Source organism: Palaemon carinicauda, chromosome 10, assembly GCF_036898095.1.
Source record: "Palaemon carinicauda isolate YSFRI2023 chromosome 10, ASM3689809v2, whole genome shotgun sequence".
Classification (NCBI taxonomy): Eukaryota; Metazoa; Arthropoda; class Malacostraca; order Decapoda; family Palaemonidae; genus Palaemon; species Palaemon carinicauda.
Window position 1 is genome coordinate 75,871,068 of NC_090734.1, and position 14,904 is coordinate 75,885,971.

The window sequence follows — 14,904 nt, forward strand, 5'->3', positions numbered from 1 at the left end:
ATCCTGGTCACTATCTTCGCCTTGGCAGCCGACAAAGACTGGTTCCTGTCAGCAACTCACCTAGCAGGAGTCCAGAATGTGATAGCAGACTCATTATCCAGGACAAAACCACTGGAATCAGAATGGTCCCTAGACATACACTCCTTCCGGTGGATACTCAGGCTGGTTCCAGGTCTCCAGGTAGATCTATTTGCGACCCAACTCAATCACAAACTCCCATGTTATGTGACCCCGAACCTGGACCCTCAGGCTTATGCCAAGGACGCATTAACCCTGGATTGGAACCATTGGCAGAAGATCTACTTATTCCCTCCAGTGAATCTTCTACTGAAAGTCTTACACAAACTCCGCTCCTTCCACGGGGCAGTGGCTTTAGTGGCACCTCACTGGCCAAAGAGCAGTTGGTTTCCTCTCCTCCTCGAGTTGAAACTCCGTCCCTTCCGGATCCCATTCCCCAAACTGACCCAAGTGGTCCAAACTCGGACTGTGTCAGATTCCTCAAGGATAGCCAAAACCCTAACTTTGTGGATTTCATGAAGTTTGCGGCTCGTAAGGATGCGAACATCGACCCGGATAATGTCCTCTTTATAGAATCAGACAAAAGGGACTCTACGATTAGCCAAAATGATTCGGCAGTTAAGAAACTAGCAGATTTCTTAAAAAATTCAGACCATTTTGTTATGACTCCTAATTTAGCCATCTTCTTTAGGTCCATATTTGACAAAGGCCTAGCAGCTAGCACTATAACCACCATTAAGTCAGCTTTGAAGAAGGTCTTCCTGGTTGGGTTTAACATTAACCTGGCAGATTCTTATTTCTCATCTATTCTAAAAGCTTGTGCTAGGCTTCGACCTTCGGTTCGCCCACAAAAGGTCTCTTGGTCTCTGAATGATGTCCTCAAACTTGCCTCCGACACGGACAACGAATCTTGCTCCTATATCACTCTTCTTAGGAAGACTTTATTTCTAACAGCTTTGGCCTCGGGTGCTAGAATCTCAGAACTAGCAGCTCTCTCACGAAACTCGGAAAACATCAATTTCCTCCCTTCAGGTGAAGTACTTCTTTCTCCGGACAGGGCGTTCCTAGCTAAAAATGAGGACCCCCAAAATAGGTGGTCCCCTTGGAAGATTGTTCCTCTTCTCCAAGATACTTCTCTATGTCCAGTCACTACTCTCAGGGCCTTTTTAGCTAGAACTGCTACCCGATCGTCCGGCCCCTTGTTTATCAGAGAACAAGGAGGTACCATTTCCATTCAGGGTATTAGGCAACAGATCCTATACTTCATTAAACAAGCCAATCCGGGATCATTTCCCCATGCTCATGATATCCGGTCAGTAGCTACCTCCATCAATTATTTCCAAAATATGGATTTTGATGACCTTAAAAAGTACACGGGTTGGAAATCTCCTATGGTCTTCAAACGCCACTATCTAAAGAACTTACAGGCCCTTAAATACCCAACGGTTGCAGCTGGGAGCCGTATCTCTCCCCAGTGATCTCTTGTTCTTCCTTTCATCCATCTCTTTTCTTCTCCCTCCTACCCGCCACTCGCACCACGACGCCGCTTCCTTGGTGGTTCGTTAGCCCTAGTTTATTACATATTAGGTTAAGATGATTTTAACTTTTAATGTGTTTACCGTAATTTAGTGTTGGGATATTCTTAGCCATGTCAGTTTTGTTGCTTGTTGTGCTCTGATACTCGGAGGCTTCCTTGTTATCATGTTTGTTTAGCCTTACGCTCACTATGTCCTGTGACTAGTTTATGATTCATGCTTACTTACCTTAATATAATAAATGGTTTTCCTTACATGGTGTTTTTTTCTCTCCCCTCATTACTAATTATTATTGGGCTTGGAAGGCATTCTCTGGTACATTTTCACCGGCCGCCACTGGTCGACCCAGAAAAGGGATTTTGACGAAGGAAAAATCTATTTCTGGGGAGAGACCTGTGGCGTCCGGTGAAACCCTTCCCTATTCTTTTGCACGATCCCACCCTTTCCTTTCCGAGCCATCATGTCCAATACAGAAGGATGTTGTTCAGATGGCGCTCGCGTCGGGGCGTGGGTGGCGTGGCTCTGGTAGCTTGGCTGGTGCCTTTGTATCGGCCCATCCCTTTGACGAAGGAATTAACTAAATGGAAGACAGCCTGTGAATAGTGGCTTTCACGCGCCTTTGCTTTATACACGACACCCACAAGGTGCTCGCGCGAGGGTAGTAACCTCTGCATTACATGCTTTTATCTTTCTCTAGTATATTCGGAAAATTTATATTAGAAAAGAAGGAATTTTCACCGGGCGCCACAGGTCTCTCCCCAGAAATAGATTTTTCCTTCGTCAAAATCCCTTAATTTGCCATCATTTGTCCTAAGTCTACAAGATGCAAAATCAAGGAGGAACTTATCTCAAGAAACGAGAGTTTGTAATCAGCACAAATCACATTCCCCACCCATTATCTTACTCCTTTTTTTTTTTCATTATGACTCCATTATTGTAACTTTTTGCAGTTATGATCCCGGAGTTCTAAACCAGCTTGAAATTCTAACTCCTACTCATTTGTTATAAGGTAGAAAGCAACATACATTCTCGAAAGAGGTAATCTCTTGGGAAGAATTCTTTTCAGACTCAACAATAAGTACTACTGAAGTAGTTATAAAGACATTTAAATATATATCCCACCTTTGTGTTCACCTATGGCATAGATGGAAAAGAGAATATTTATCTGCTCTCAGAGAGACTCATAACAACAAAGTTAGTAGTTTAGATTGGCCTAAGCTTGGAGAATTAGTCCTTATACATGATGATGGACCGGAGCTAAATGGAAACTAGGAAAGATAATCGGGCTGTTCCTGGGAGGTATTGTAGTGACAAGGGTGATTCAATTATAGACCAGCGTGAGCATAATTACTAGACCCAGTGTTATATTGTAACCCTTAAAATAAAGCTCAGATAAAGAGCCTGAAGAAGCTCCAGTAAATACAGTCTCTAATGAAAGACTAACTAGAAGGGGAGCTTTGGTTGCTATACAAGTTCGACAAAACTTAATTTTGACTGAACAGCTGTAAATAAAGTACAAAGTCTGAGTTGGCAATATACAAAGTGTCTTTGTGTTGCGTAGGATGTTGTGATTCACAACAAGTGTGTTTAAAATGCAACCACAATATGATACTGTAAGTTTAAGATAATTGTGTAAATATATTCATATAAATTGCTACTGTAGCAACATGTTACAATAGTTTGAGCTAAAATATGTACTTCTTGAACAACTAGTCAGCCACTTAGAAGTAATAGAAGCTTTGCCCGACAACCAATCTGCTTACAGAAAACTATACTCTACAGAGACAGCCATCTGCTCTGTTGTAAATGATATGCTAGAAATGATGGATGAAAATAAATGTGGGATCTTAATTCTCCTCAATCTCAGTGCTGCTTTTGATACAGTTGTGCATGAACTGCTACTAAATGATCTACGGTCCATCGGCGTTGAAGATCAAGCCTTCCAATACCTAAAAGACTACTTAATTGGTAGAAATTACTGTGTACAAATTGGAAACTCTTATTCATCATATGAACCCTTAAACAGAGGGGTACCCCAGGGAAGTGTACTTGGCCCAATCTTATTCTGCATCTATAGTATACAGTACTACAAAGGCATGGCGTGAAGTTCAAACTATTTGCAGATGACACACAATTTTACTTCTCCATAAATGATATACATGACACTACTGAAACTCTAAACTGAATCCTTGATAGTGTTAGAGAATGGATGACATTCAAACAACTACAATTAAATGAGAACAAAACTGAATTCATGGTGGTGGGAAAGAGGAACAGCGTGAGAAACTTAGGTGATCTTCAAATGAACATAAATAATGACTCAGTGCCGATAGCTAGTAAAGTTTCAGATCTAGGTGTATTTCTTGACTGTAACCTGTTTCTAAATGCCCAAATAAATAATGTAATAAAAACTGTTGGTTATTATCTAAGAAATATTGCGTTTATAAAAAAGTACCTGGAGGAAAATTCTGTAAAGAAACTTGCAATAAACTGGTTATTACCAGGATTGACTACTGTAACTCTATCTACTATAATTTAAGTGCAACTTAAGAAATTACAAAACATAATAAACAGAGGAGCAAGACTGATAAAAGGTGTCCCACCTGGAGAGAGGATCACCCTATACTAATCGATTTACACTGGCTGCCGATTAAAGTGAGAATTGAATTTAAAATATGTACAATAACCCACCAAGTTATCAGAACCGGGCATCCAAAATACTTAAGAGAATTGCTACATATTGCGCAGCCAACAAATCGTGTCGACACAAGATTAGTTACAGATGGTTTCAAACTATTGGAACCTAGATATATGTCTACTGTAGGCTCCAGAGCCTTTAATTATGCAGCCTCGAGACTATACAATAAGCTCCCACGAAACATTCAAATGATTGAAGACATTAAGGCTTTCAAGACAAAACTGAAGACTTTCTTATTTCATGAGTCTTTTGACAGAGACGATTTAACAGTAGATGAAGAATACGAGACATGAAATGTTAAATACTCTGGACGAATAAGGTAAAACGACAGTGGAGGTCCTGTAGAGAGTAGGGTTCTCCTGCTGTATGGGACCGAAAAAGCAGCCATCAAAGTAAGTAAGTAAGTAAAACATGTGGTTTATTTATGTTTTGTTTGCTGATGTCAGTTCAATTTCATTGAAAAAAATTTGCCTTGTGTTAGTTTGTAAATTTGGTTGTATTTGTAAATCAATAGCAGCTCCATATTATGTTGCAAGTATTAGGCATATTTATGCTCCGTTAAGGTGAGTATAAAGAAGTACAGTACTTAAATTACTAAGCTAGTTGCTGGTTACCAAAGTAAATATACACTGCAATGTTCTACCAGTAAGTTTAGATTATATTATCCTGCTCATGATAAAACCCAATTGTGGTTTACTTTCCTAATTTGGATAGTTGGAAGTCTTTAACTCTACTTTCTTGAAACCTCTGTAATAAGCCAAAAATGTCAAATCTAAGGGATTAGATGGACATTGTCATAAAATGACAACATATCAATGTTGGAGTACCAAACTAGTACTGCCTGACTGGAAAATCCTTAACCGTACCTAAAACCTACCTTAAATCTAATACTATAGCATATTTTTCAACTACAGTCATATACATATACAAAAATAAAAATTTGGTTTGATCCCTTAAAATAGTACCGATTAACACCTTGTCTCACGGACTATAAGCTAAGTAACTATTTAGTCTTATCCAAGTCAAAATGTCTTGAAGTATTGGATATTAGAACAAGAATAGGAGTTGCTTATGCTTGTGAGTGGCTTCGTACAGTCTTGATGATCTCGGTATCTCAGGTCCCTGAGGAGGACATGACCCTCGTTCTCAAAGCTCTCATTTATACCCATCCAAGCCTTTGAGAAGGCCTCAGTTAAGATTCTGACTCTCAAAGACTGTCTTTGCTGCCTTAGTACTGGTAAAGACTTTAGGTAAGTTACACAGTCTCTTTCTTAATTTCCCATGCTGAGAGGTGGAAGGAGCTCCCAAGTTTAGTGCCAGGGATCACGGTCAAAGTAGTAACTCGCCGAGGGATGACCACATCCTCTCTCTACATGAAGTGTTGTGTGGCACAGAGAAGAGATGCTTTTGTGTCCCATAAGGGCTCTGTGGTGCTATTTGAAGAAGTCTCGACACCTTGGAACTGAGCATCAGTGCCTCTTCCTTAGCATTGACAAAACCAAGAAAAAGTGTCTAGAACGTGTTCTCTTTCAGACTTCACGGCTGAGAGGGTTCGGGTACCAACTAGGACCATAACTTGGGAATTTAGGGGTTAGGCCCAACCTTGCCTTCAAGAGGAATCTTGCAGTTGACCTGGTGTTGAAGGTTGAGGTGTGTATGCACCAGATGTCCTTCAAAGCCTTTAATCTACAGGACTACCTAAATATCACTTGATGCCTTTGCACTTGGTCTTGTGGTGGCTGGTCTAGTGGTAGTTGTGTAGCAAACCCAGCTCCCATGTAAGATGATAAGTATCTTGTCTATAGTAATATATAGATGTAAGTCTGGAATGGAGGCAATATGACAAGCTCTTCGCCTTCCTTCTTTCTACCCCTTTCTTAGGAACGAAGCAGTTGAAGTGTTACTTACTGAATCTGATTTGATGATGGTAAACTCCACTTCTGAGATCCATTCTTTAGAACCTGGAGAAGTTCTCCCCCATCCTCCTTACATGATGGGAAGGGTGGTGGAATATATACCAACCAATTGATCATCGTATGCCAGGTATATTATTCTGGAATGCTATCCCCGTCAGGGGAAGGGATCCCTCCTTTGACCACGTACCAATCTTCTTGGGCAGGCTATACCCTATTGCCTATTCATTCCTATGATAGACAGATAGGAGGTTACTGAGTCATGTTCACTCCCATTTGGGACTAGGTAGATTGACATTTCCAGGAAAGAAAAAAAACAACCAGTTCGGTTCTAGGGAGACTTCAACCTATCAAGCAGTGACACTCTCTACCTAAAGGAAGATGATTTGTATTTTGCGTAGGAACATATCACAAATTATCAAAGTTGCTTTTATACTTCCTACCAACACAAACATGAGTCCTTTGGGTTAAACTTCTCTCCTCACCCACCCCTCTCAGTCCTGAGCCTAAATGTTATAAGTGAAGAGATTTTGACAGGTGGGGGCAAGGTTCTTCGCCCTTGCTCCAACCTATCAATTAACTGCTCGTTAAATGATTTTACGGCCATTAAGCTTGCGCTGAAAACATATTTCCTACTTAAAAGACTCAGGTTTGTGTAGCTAGGAAAAATGCCAATAATTTTTAAAATTTGTGATATTTCTGATTACACCTACTGTATATGAAAATCTAATAGTGAAAATAATTAGATGCCTTACCATAAACGGTTTCTGCAATGGTTCATGAGGGATGACTTTGGAGTTTTCTTCTTTTGCTTCAATATCCTCATTGAAAGTTTCAAAATTGTTGCTATGATCCATCTTATGCCCAATATCTTTTAAATTAAGGTTTTCATTCTTTTCATCAAATTCTTTCAAAACTTCTTGAATATTACTAAGCTGGGATACAGAATCTCCTTCATCTGGTTTAACTTCAGTTTTGTTCAAAATCTTTGATGAATTGGAAGGAAAACATTCTGAATCTAATGGAGCTATTACTTTTTTCTGACACACTTCATTTGAAACACTCTCTCCTTCTAACTCCTCAGTTGTGATTCCTTTACATGGCTTCTTTTGGGAAGTCTCAAAATCACCTCGTAAAAGCTGATGATGAAAATATTCAGGATCTAGTTGATTATCCTTCTTTGGTTTAGCTATAGGAAGTAAGAAATCATCGGTTAACTGTTCTTCTGTATTTACACGAGTGTCCTTATCCTCTTTCCAACTAGAATTATTGCCAGTTTCTGGAATAACTGGCTCAAGTTCACGATGAAAAGGCTCACTTTTGATATTTGTCCCTTTAATGTCATGTGACCTTTCAATTACGTCATCTGCTATTTCTTTCTTAACACTACTAAGGTTAACTGGTATTTTTAAGACACTTTCTTTAGCACTCTTGTCCCCATCAATTTCCATATTTTCTGTATTTGAGACAAATTCAGACCCATTATTGGGAGAAAAGTCTTCATGTTCATCATCACTTAGAAGTATAGGTGCAAGTTTTTCTCCTTTATTACCATGACTACGTTTTCTCTTAGCAGGTTGTATTATTTCCATTATCTCAAAGCTCTCTCTTACATACTTTTCAGTATCAAAAGCATCATTAAGAATATTGAGCGATGGGTGAAATGAAACACTATCTTTCCTTAGTTTACAAAGCAATTGCTCTCCTTTCTTGTCATCATCATCTGATTTATTATAAGCATCAGCAATTGAACCTTCTTCGTTTCCTTGCAGACGAGACATGAGATCAGTCTTCATAGAAAAGAGTTTCTCTTCCATGTCTGTAATTTTGTCGATAAGCACAGAACACTTTTTACACAAAACCCAAGGCCCAATAAGAGACTCGTGATTAAGGGCACATGGAAAAAATTTCTCAAACTTTTTCAGAGCTTCTGACTGGTCAAACTTTGAAATATTTTGGAACAACTTACAAGACTCTCTAAAGTCTGTTTTTGTATATGCCTTACAGGCAATGCACAATGGTTTGATAACCTGAGATAAGTTCATGTATTCATCCAAGACAATAGTGACATTTTCAATACTCTCTGTAATGTCAGGAGGCTCTGACTTTATCTGAACTCCCTCGATCATATCATCATTGCATGATCCAAACTCATTTGTATTTAAAACTTCTAAAGTATCCTCCTCTTCCTTTCCAAGAGAATCGTCAGTTTTCACTCTAACAGGCTGTGATGATTTAACCTGATGATATACTTCTTTATGAGCATCAAGGTCTGCATTGTTTGAAAATAACTTAAAACATAGGTAGCATCTATGAGTTCTATATCGACCTTTACTGCGACTTCTAGTAGATTGTTCTAAAGCCATTTTCTTAATTTGTTGACTATAATGTTTTGATTCTATCTTATATTCTAAATCTCTCTTTTTGCTATTGTTCTCCAGCTTTGCTAATTTCTTTTTACAAGAATTAATATCAATTGGAGTTTGATAAGAAATACAGTTGTCCTTCTTTTCAAGACCCTTTGGAATTTTTATTGGATATTCACAATCAACATCATTAATGTAGTCAAACTTTGCATCAGGTTTAGAACTGCAGTTTATAATATGATCTTGAAAAAGTTTTGGTGAGGCATACTTCTTTCCACAGTTACCACAAACTTGTGATTTTTTATGTACTCTACAGTGCTTGAAGAATTCTTTCAAAAGTGAACATCGGAAAGAACAGTAACGGCATTCAAAGGAATTTTCTTCACTGTGAACCTCTCTAACATGGCTTCGCACATAATGCTGATTCAAAAACTTTTCTCCACAAATATAGCACTCATCATCCCATTCCTCATGAAATCTACGCCTGTGTATTTTCAGGGACCTTTCGGAGTGCAATACGGTACCACAATCTTCACAAGAATATAGAGTAAACCTGAAAAATAAAGAAAAACATATCAGACAGAACTGAGCATTATTGTGAAATATGGTAACAGAAAGCTATTCTTCAAAAATTCAATGTTTAATCAAACACTGTCTAAAATTGGTAGAGAATACAGTAAAAAAATGAGATTGACAATACGCTTGACAAAATACACCCTCAATTTTCCAGAATTAGATGATCTAGGACCTCTTTCAATCTGGGCAAAACTATTGAAACCAATTGAAATGATCTAATTAATATTTCTTAAAAAAAGAAATATTTGACTGCTGCATAACCAGTTACCATTGTACTGTATTTACTTGAATTAAACATAAAAAACTACTTATCTCACCACACAGACAATAGGCCAATACTGCTTATCAATTGCATATATAAACTAAATAAATGTCATCTGTGGTTACATATCAAGCTTAAAAAAACTTTATTTCATGTATGTTCCCACACGAATCCAAACAATCCTCCTTTACTATAGGAGAATAGACGGCAGTTGAAATTATAACAAGGTGTAAGCAAGCAACCTATGATCTCTCTCTCTCTGTAACAAATTAAAAAATGATTGATAAAGTAATAATTGTTTCTTTTAAGAAATATAAAATATCCTTAGGTAGCATGTCTTAATAATATGGGAGCCAATTGATCAGAAAATTAAGGTTACCTACAGTGGACCACGCAGGGATAAAAGCCGATTTAGATAGCATCGCCCATTTCTTACTTTACTGTCCAAACCTCAGAGATGAAAGAAGAAAAATAAGAGAATTGCGGCAACCACATGAAGAGGAAAGAAAAAAGATAATAGGAAACATTCTATTCAATGAAGAATGAATAAAAAAACGAAAAGAATACATATATCACATGTGGGAAAAAAAGGGAGAAGAAAATAAAAGAACTAAAATAAAGAAGAAAACTAAGAGGTACCGATGGAAAGGCCAATCCCTTCGCCCTGCAACTGAACTGAACTGAACTCAACGTAAACAATAGAAAAGATTAGAATTTGCTATTTTTATTTAAAAATACGATACTAAAATGCAAAAAATACATGCATTATCATTGAATACAGTTAAGCGAAAACAGATTTTGAAGCAAAGCGAAAAATCTATTTTTGGGTGAGATGGCCATGTCGTCCTAATGGAAGCTTCCTATAGACATCTTTCTAAGGGATATTTGGCTACAGTAATACTCCCAGAGAATTGACCATAGGTCTCCAGAATTCTAACTCCTGGCGCGAGTATCCTTAAAATTTTTCTTAAGGATATCGCATAATATCAGGGGACGTATATCTTGATATGACACGTGGCAATCTTCACCCCGAATAGAGTTTTCGCTCTGAGGGGTAAGAGTGGCAAAATTGAAGGGGAGCCGTTATCAAGGTTACCCTTCCTCCCCTACTATTACAGGCCCCAAAATGGCTGCTCATTCCTTGTAGCATTGAGCATGGTGCTACAGATAGAGTAGTTTCGGGAGGGGATTATGACATAATCCTTTTCTTAGAAAAGGGATTTTGACGAAGGAAAAATCTATTTCTGGGCGAGAGATCCGTGTCGCCCAGTGAAATGCTCCTTTAGCACTATTTCTAAGGTATATAACTGCTATATATTACCAGAGAAAAAATTGCATGGGAATGCCAGGTTGAACCCAGCTCGCTCACCTGTATAAGGTGTCGATATAATACTGGGGCGCGATAAATCACAACCAGAGGCCTCGCACCATTTAGATGTCTCCTGTCAAAATCCCCGAACAGCGAGGCGCCGTTCAACCTCGTACTACTACTAACCAACCCACGCCAGTGACGTCACTCCTTATAGCACCCCAGATTGGGGCCCAATTAGGGAGGGACGGGCGGGTTCACTGGGCGACACGGGTCTCTCCCCCAGAAATAGATTTTTCCTTCGTCAAAATCCCTTTTCTGGGCTCCGACCCGTGTCGGCCAGTGAAATCGTACCAGAGAATGGGGACCCAATAAGGCTAACTACCTGGAGGGAATAACACAAAATTAATATAGCTGATGAATTTTAATATAAAAAAAAGAGGGACATGGAAACCCGTAAACAGATCAACACGTAAAAGAGAGACAATTAGACATGATACCTAAACAAAATGAAACCCGAAGGGAAAGTCAACAGGTATGAATAATGTTCATACAGCTTGGTAAGCAAAATGCAGTAAAGCATGCAATCATAGATATAAATAATTAACATAACAAAGGAAGGCCAGCTCTGGGATTTCAAAAACAAGTGAAATCAAAATAATTCGAGAAATCGATCAATTGAATAATAAATAATACATCATGGTAAATAAAACAGGTAGAAACAACAGGTAAGCCAGGCAGGAGGGAAAGAGGACAGAGCAAGACTTTGTGATTAGGACTCAGTACCCTCGGGAGGAACTACATTCCCCGCAGCTACTGTGGCAAATCTAAGAGCTTCTAAAGGTTTTAGGTACTGGCGCTTGAAAACTTTAGGGGACTTCCAACCGGTATATTTTGAGAGCTCATCAAATTTCATATGGGGGAAAAAATTAATTGAGGTAGCCACAGCTCGAATATCATGGACATGTGGGAATGATTGAGGATTAGCTTGTTTAATAAAATAAAGAATTTGTTGCCTGATTCCTTTAAGGGTAATAGTTCCTCCGTGCTCTCTAATAAATAAGGGCCCTGTGGTTGTAGTGGAAGTTCTACTTAAGTAGGATTTCAGGGTGGTAACTGGACACAGGGATGGATCCCTAGGAAGTGGAACAATCTTACAGGGGGACCACCTGTTCTGGGGATCCTCATTTTTAGCCAGGAACACTTTGTTAGGGGAGAGAAGGACCTCACCGGAAGGGAGAAACTCTATGTGATCTGGGTCTCTAGATAAAGCTGACAATTCCGAGATTCTGGAGCCAGAGGCGAGGCTCAAAAGGAAAAGTGACTTTCTTAATAATGCCATATAGTTACAGGATTCATTTGGAGTGTCAGAGGCCAGCTTAAGAACATCGTTTAAAAACCAGGAAACTGCGCTAGGGCGAGTGGAAGGTTTTAGCCTGGCAAAAGCTTTCGGAATGGATGAGAAATATGAATCCGTTAAATCAATGCTAAAACCAATATGGAAGATCTTTTTCAAGGCTGACTTAATTGTAGTAATGGTACTGGCTGCCAGACCTGATTCGAAGAGGGTCCGGAAGAATGTCACAGTTAGGTTCATTGTCATTTTCTCAACCTGGGAATCTCTCAAGAACTTAGCTAATTTCTTGACAGCTGAGTCATATTGTCGGAGAGTAGATTCCCTTTTGTCGGATTCCAGGAAAATAGTATTCGAAGGATCGATGCTCGCACCTCGTTGGGCTGCGAACTTCATGAAGTCCATAAAGTTAGGGCATTCAGAATCCTTGAGGAAGCGAACACATTGCGAGTTTGTACTGTCTGTGTGAGCACTGGATTGGGAATCCGCCGGGGGCTGAGACCTAGCTCTAACAACAAGGGGAACCAATTGCTCTTGGGCCAGTTGGGGGCTACGAGAGCCACTCGACCTTTGAAGGATCTGAGTTTGTGCAGAACTTTCAGCAGGAGATTCACCGGAGGAAACAGATAAATCGTCTTCCAGGTATTCCAATCTAGAATCATAGAGTCCGTGGCATAAGCCTGAGGGTCCAGGTTGGGGGCTACGTAACAATCTAGTTTGCGATTGAATTCCGTCGCAAACAGATCCACCTGGAGACCCGGGACTTGAGATAGTATCCACTGGAAGGACCGATGGTCTAGTGACCATTCCGACTCTAGCGGAGTCGTCCGGGAAAGGGAGTCCGCTACCACCTTCCGGACTCCTGCTAGATGGACTGCTGACAGGTGCCACTTGTGCATCGCCGCCATGGAGAAAATCTGCAACATGACGTGGTTTATTTGGGCTGGTCTGGAGCCTCCTCTGTTGAGGCAGTGAACTATGACTGCACTGTCGAGAACCAGTCTGATATGGAGATTCCTGGCTGGATTGAGACGTTTTAAAGTGAGGAAGACTGCCATGGCCTCGAGGACGTTGATGTGCATGTGTCGGAAGACTGATGACCATAACCCTTGGACTTTCTTGTGTTCGGAGTAACCTCCCCACCCTGTTAAGGAGGCGTCTGTGTGGACGACGAGTCCCGGGACCGGATGTTGTAAGGGAACCGACTTGGAGAGATTCTTGACCTTCGTCCAAGGCTGTAGACTTTTCTTCAGGAGTGGGGGAAGGCGGGCACGTCTGTCGCGGCGTTTTGCAGTTGCTCTGGATCTCCACACTCTGTTTATGTCCTTGAGTTTGGACCGTAGGATGATGTCTGTCACGGAGGCGAACTGCAAGGAACCTAGGACCCTCTCTTGGTTCCTTCTGGAGGTCAACTTCTCCCTGAGAAATTGCCTCGTCTTCCTCGCAATCTCTTTCCTTTTGGCTTTGGGGAGGCACAGCGTATGGGAGCATAGGTCCCATTGTAGACCCAGCCATTGAAACTTGGTCTCCGGGACCAGGCGGGATTTTCCGAAGTTGACTTTGAATCCCAGTTGACGAAGGAAGGTGAGGACTTTGTTCGTTGCTACGCGGCAATTCTGGGCATTGTCTGACCAGATTAGCCAATCGTCTAGATAGGCCACTACCTGTATTCCCTGAGTGCGAAGCTCTTGAATGACTGTCTCTGCTAGTTTGGTGAAGATTCTGGGTGCCACGTTGAGCCCGAACGGCATCACTTTGAATGCGTAGGCTTGTTTGCCTAGCTTGAAGCCCAGAAAAGGACGAAAATGCCTTGCTATTGGAACGTGATAGTAGACATCGGTAAGATCGATGGAGGTGGTGACGGCCCCACGGGGAAGTAAGGTCCGCACCTGCGAGACGGTAAGCATACGGAATTTGTCGCAACGAATGAAGGAATTTAAACGAGACAGGTCCAGGATTACCCTTCGTTTGTCTGAGCCTTTCTTTGGCACGCTGAACAAGCGCCCTTGAAATCTTAAGCGACGTATGCTTTGGATCGCATTCTTTTGTAGCAGATCTGTCGTGAAGGAACATAGTTCTTCTGTTGGCAATTGGTAAAAGCTGTTCGGTGGAGGAGGTCCCTGTATCCAGCTCCACCCTAGTCCTTTGGAGATAATGCTGGAAGCCCAATCGCTGAACTTCCAACGGTCTCGAAAAAGGTACAGTCTCCCTCCTACCTGCGTTGTATCATTGGGTGGAGGATGATTTGCCTCCTCTGCTTCCCCGGGTAGACTTTCCCCGGTGGTAACCCCTTCCGCTACCTCGGGCGCGAAAGGCACCCCTGGCACCACTGTGACGCTGGTAGCCACGGAAGGAGGTCTGAGCCTCATAAACGGGGTTAAAGGCGGGGGAGAAGGACGTGGAGGTGATTTGAGACTGAGGGACCAGGACATATGGCTCTTGCTGCTGGCCCTTTGATGTAGAAGGCTGGGGGCCTTGGGGAGCCGTTGGAACCCTGAATTGGGAAGAGTGGAAAGGCCTCAGTCTCTTCCTACCTCGGATTGGGGTACCAGTCGGCTCATATCTCCTCTTTGGGACGAGGCCCCACCTAACTTTGAGGCTTTGGTTGGCCCTAGCTGCCTCACCAAGGGCCGAGTTAACCAAATCCTCCGGGAAAAGATCCGGGCCCCAGACCGGAGCTTTGATGAGCTTATTAGGCTCGTGCCTAATGGTGGCTTCAGAGAGGACGTGTCGTCGACAAGGGGTCCTGGCGCTTGCAAAATCATAGGCGTCAGCCATGAAGTTTTGCAGTAACGACTTAGTGAGGGACTTAAGGAGGTCCTCCTCGTTGTAAGTGGCAACGGCCAACTCGGAAAGGGTGAGCGAATTGAGAG

The 14,904-nt window shown here is 41.3% G+C and overlaps 1 protein-coding gene across 2 annotated transcripts in view; it reads right to left on the reverse strand.

The window, feature by feature from the left end:
- The window catches only part of LOC137648651 (uncharacterized), a 522,517-nt gene that overhangs the window by 128,214 nt on the left and 379,399 nt on the right, over positions 1-14,904 (reverse strand). For both annotated transcript variants that reach the window (XM_068381656.1, XM_068381655.1), the window contains exon 9: positions 6,920-9,083. In XM_068381656.1, the coding sequence (XP_068237757.1) occupies positions 6,920-9,083 (2,164 nt within the window). The remainder of the gene's footprint in view (positions 1-6,919; positions 9,084-14,904) is intronic.